Genomic DNA, 4,477 nt, shown 5'->3' with positions numbered 1-4,477 from the left:
GGAAGGTGAGTCGCCAGCTGAGGAGAGTGAGTCGCCCGCCGTGTGAGGAGAGTGAGTCGCCAGCTGAGGAGAGTGAGTCGCCCGCCGTGTGAGGAGAGTGAGTCGCCAGCTGAGGAGAGTGAGTCGCCCGCCGTGTGAGGAGAGTGAGTCGCCAGCTGAGGAGAGTGAGTCGCCCGCCGTGTGAGGAAGGTGAGTCGTGGCAAACTCAGTAGCTCCTGGCAATAGTATAGTGACTTCCCGCAACAAGTTATTAGTCTTATTTTTGGACCTTCCGGCCCGCCATAGCTAGTGGCAGTCGCATGGAACTTTCAATTTGGTCGTGAAGCAACCGCTACCATCCGCTTATGAATGATCTGAATGATTTATGTGAATTCATATAATAGGTTAATTAATGTATTAATATATCCACACAAAACAAAACGAACCTGAGGCTTGAGACCCTCTTAGATGCATGTATTATTTAGCATGCATTTTTTAAATGTTTTTATTCTGCTTGAGGCATGAAATAAATTGAACAACATATAAATAGCAAAATAAAAAAATAAAATAAAAAATAGAACTTTGTGAAAATCATATGTGGTGTTTATATAACAGTGGTAACTTGTAGCTGAAGTTGGCGGTGCATGGTGTCCAGTTTGGTCAAAATGTACTCATATGAAATCATTACTTGCACATATGATCATATGATGATGATTACTCATTACTGACTCGTTTTAGGTCGAACCTTTTTTTTAATGCTTTATTTGAACATTCAAGTTACTACAAACTTAAAACATAATAATTATTAAGAATAAATGCAATAGAAAAAAGAAGGCATTTAACAATCAAAATCGAAGCTCAAAACAGAAACAGAGCTAGAAATATATAAATTAATTAAAAATAAATAAATTAATTAAAATACTTAATTAGGCCTACTCAATTAAATTAAATATATATATTTAATTGAGTTGATCACATTAATTAAAGCAATTACATGTTCTGACTGCTTTGTTTTTTTTTAGAGAAATCAAAATTGTACTCAAATAATATTTTATTTCTGCAACAGCCCTCACCCTCACCGTGATGACGTCATGTGTTCAGCTCGCACCTTTGCGCTCGTGCGGACGCGGTGAGTATGCTATAACGATGAGGGTGTGTCTCACAAACGACCGAGATTAATAGCCACAACCTTTAAAGCCACAAACTCATCTCTCACTCAACGTCGCAGCAATATGAAGATCGTGTTTTCAATGTTTTTATCCATGTTCGTCATTGACGGTAAGTGATTGAATTCTGATTTTCTTTAATGCTTTCGGTTTTACTTTCCTCCAGGATTACCTGGCCTGCGTCACAAATGCTGGCTTCAGATCCTCATTAATTCATTAATTAGCATAAAACAAACTGTGAAGTTTGAATGATTCATTTTACATTAATATGCAAAAAATTCATGTGATATCACTGAAATACAACACCAAAATAATCAGGCAAACCATTTAAAGGCTGCAAATAACTCTGTCCTTAAGACAGCGATGATAAACACACTAGCACTCGCCTTAGCTGCTACATTTATTAAGTTAATTTAACAAACGTTTGCCCCTTGTTAAATTTCTAATATCCCCCTATTTACTCAATCCATATTTATTTATTTCATTTATTACTAAAATTTATTTAACAAGAAAATAAAGACTCTTGAGATTTCACATTTAAAATCAGGTTGCTGGCCAAGACAGGCAGCAGACTTTATTAAACATAAAAACATTTGAGCATAGGACAAATACATTAATTCACTTATACAAACATTTTTAAAAAAAATGCCATTTTACCCATATTTGTAAAAACTTTTGGGATGTTTAAATCCCAAAAAGGGTAAGGGCTTTTGAATTAGTAATAAACCATAATGCTCCATGATAAACAGAATCCAGCTCCTGTAAACAATGCTTAAACAAAGCGCCTGCATGTAGATAATTTCACAATAATCCAACACTGACAAGAGAGTAGTAGCCACCAATATCTTTCATGCTTTAAAAGAAAGACAGGACTTAACTCTGAAAAAAAAGCTAAACTTCAACATTAGTTTCTTCACAAGTTGCTGAACATGAGGCCCAAAAGAGAGGGAATCCTCAATTAAAAATCCTAAATATTTATATTGTGAAACTACTTCTATCACCAAGCTTTGGCGAGTAAGCGAGCATGCATTTTTTGAGGGTGTAGACAGTCTATTTGAAAACTGGTGGTGTAGGTTTTATTCTAAGACATTGCAGACATTTTCAAATATGAACTTGACAAAAGCTTTTATCCAAAGCAACTTGCATTGCTTTCAAGGTAAACAGTGTTAGTTCATGCACGTCTAGAAATATGGGGACCCAAATGTGATGTCATTTGATAAATCAACAAAGAACTCAGTATCTCCGACTGTTTCCGTTTGTTCTGCAGGTGTGTTTGGTGTTGATGGAGTGAAGACAGTGATAGAGGGAGATTCTCTTACTCTACAGACTGATTTTATTGAAATGCAGAAAGATGGTCTAACAGAGTGGAAAGTTAATAACACTAACATCGCAACAATCAATAAAGGAACTGGTAAAGTTGAATACAGTGATGATAAACTGATGATGATGTTTAGCGGCAGACTTAATCTGGATCAAACTGGATTTCTCACCATCTGGAACATCAGAATCAAACACTCAGGTGAATATAAAGTAGAGAGTATCAGCAGCGTAGGGACCAAATCCAAGACGTTCAAAGTTATTGTGAAAGGTGAGTCAATTAAATCTGGACTTCTTTGTGAGAGTATGCAAGCTGAAATAATTGACTGTTAAGAGAGAGTCATCACTGTGAAACTATTTTTGCAGAATCTCCACTCAAATCTGTTGAAGATAAAGATGAAATAAAGGTATTGTCAGCCACGAAGGGAAATTCTGAGACTCTACACACTGAAACTGAACTACAGAAACATGATCTAATACTGTGGAGATTTGGAGCTGAAGGATCTCTCATTGCTAAAGGCGATACAGAAGACAATCATATGTCATACTATGATGATGATGATGGGAGATTCAGAGGCAGACTGGAGCTGGACAGTGAGACTGGATCTCTGACCATCACAGACCTCGAAACTGAGCATACTGGAGAATTTAGACTAAAGATCATCAGCGACAGAAGGATCTTATTCAAAAGATTCACTGTTACTGTCTCTGGTGAGTTGCTTTATTCTTACAAATCTACTGTCTACTAATAATTTACATATTCAATTAATGACTGTCTCTCTTTATCATTTCAGAACCAGGTCTGTCTCCAGGTGCTGTAGCAGGAATATGTGTTGCTATTCTACTGGTTGCTGCAGCAGCTGTAGCTGCTGGTGTTGTGATTTATTATCGAAGCAATCACTATAAAGTAAAAAGACTAATATGTAAGTCATACAAAAGTCATGCAGATGATGAAGAATCACACAGTATCATCATGTTCATTAATTTCTTCTGTCCATTCATTTCTTTTTTATGTACTGCTGTGACTTGAAGCGAAGTTCTCTGAACAACTAAAGCAAATGAGTAAGTATTACACCTGGTATGAGAGAAAACGTCTCAGGTTACTTATGTAACCATGGTTCCCTGAGTAGGGAACGAGACACTGCGTCCTCTAGGGGTCGCTATGGGGAACGCCTCGTCGTGACCCGTGTCTGAAGCATACATTGAAAAAACACCAACACGTTGGCCGGCGACAGCCCATGACGTCACTACCGGTGCGACTATAGTATAAATAGGCGCCGGGAGAACATGTCATTCACTTCTTCGTCTGAAGCTTGCGTTCGAAGCATGGCAAGAAGCCTAGAGGACGCAGTGTCTCGTTACATAAGTAACCGGAGACGATCCCTTTCAAGGGAACTTCGAACTGCGTCCTCTAGGGGTCGCCTATACTTCCCGCTCGATGCCTCAGCAAGAGGGGATATTCTGGAGCCCGGACATCCAGGAATCTTTTTGCAGTGTCGTACCGGGGGCCTGATGATCAAGAAGGCTCCCGCAGAAGCCTCTGACCTGGCCGCATGGTCCAGGAAGTATGAAGCCGGCACCTGGGCTATCATACCGGCTGGACACAATATCAACGAGTGAGGTAACATTGCAAGTCGAGCACCTGGTTTCTGAATCCAGCAAAGGGGTGCTCGCAGAGGACCTACCTTAGAAAGGACAGAAACACACAGTTCCCGGAAGACGCTGCAAAGAAATCTCACAGAAAGATTATACACACATAACCACCAGCACATTAAATACATATATATACAGGTGCATCTCAATAAATTAGAATGTCGTGGAAAAGTTCATTTATTTCAGTAATTCAACTCAAATTGTGAAACTCGTGTATTAAATAAATTCAATGCACACAGACTGAAATAGTTTAAGTCTTTGGTTCTTTTAATTGTGATGATTTTGGCTCACATTTAACAAAAACCCACCAATTCACTATCTCAACAAATTAGAATACTTCATAAGACCAATAAAAAAAAAAA

The 4,477-nt window shown here is 38.4% G+C and overlaps 1 protein-coding gene across 1 annotated transcript in view; it reads left to right on the top strand.

Moving 5' to 3' along the window:
* LOC107740712 (uncharacterized) overlaps positions 1-4,477 on the top strand; it is a 66,826-nt gene that overhangs the window by 31,497 nt on the left and 30,852 nt on the right. Inside the window, exons 18-22 of the mRNA XM_016553223.1 lie at positions 1,114-1,257; positions 2,413-2,733; positions 2,829-3,173; positions 3,257-3,385; positions 3,495-3,524. Of these exons, the coding sequence (XP_016408709.1) occupies positions 1,114-1,257; positions 2,413-2,733; positions 2,829-3,173; positions 3,257-3,385; positions 3,495-3,524 (969 nt within the window). The remainder of the gene's footprint in view (positions 1-1,113; positions 1,258-2,412; positions 2,734-2,828; positions 3,174-3,256; positions 3,386-3,494; positions 3,525-4,477) is intronic.

Source organism: Sinocyclocheilus rhinocerous, unplaced genomic scaffold (assembly GCF_001515625.1).
Source record: "Sinocyclocheilus rhinocerous isolate Xijiao unplaced genomic scaffold, SAMN03320098_v1.1 scaffold3296, whole genome shotgun sequence".
Lineage (NCBI taxonomy): Eukaryota > Metazoa > Chordata > Actinopteri > Cypriniformes > Cyprinidae > Sinocyclocheilus > Sinocyclocheilus rhinocerous.
Note: the sequence above shows the minus strand (reverse complement) of the source record. Positions and strands in the feature narration are given on the sequence as shown.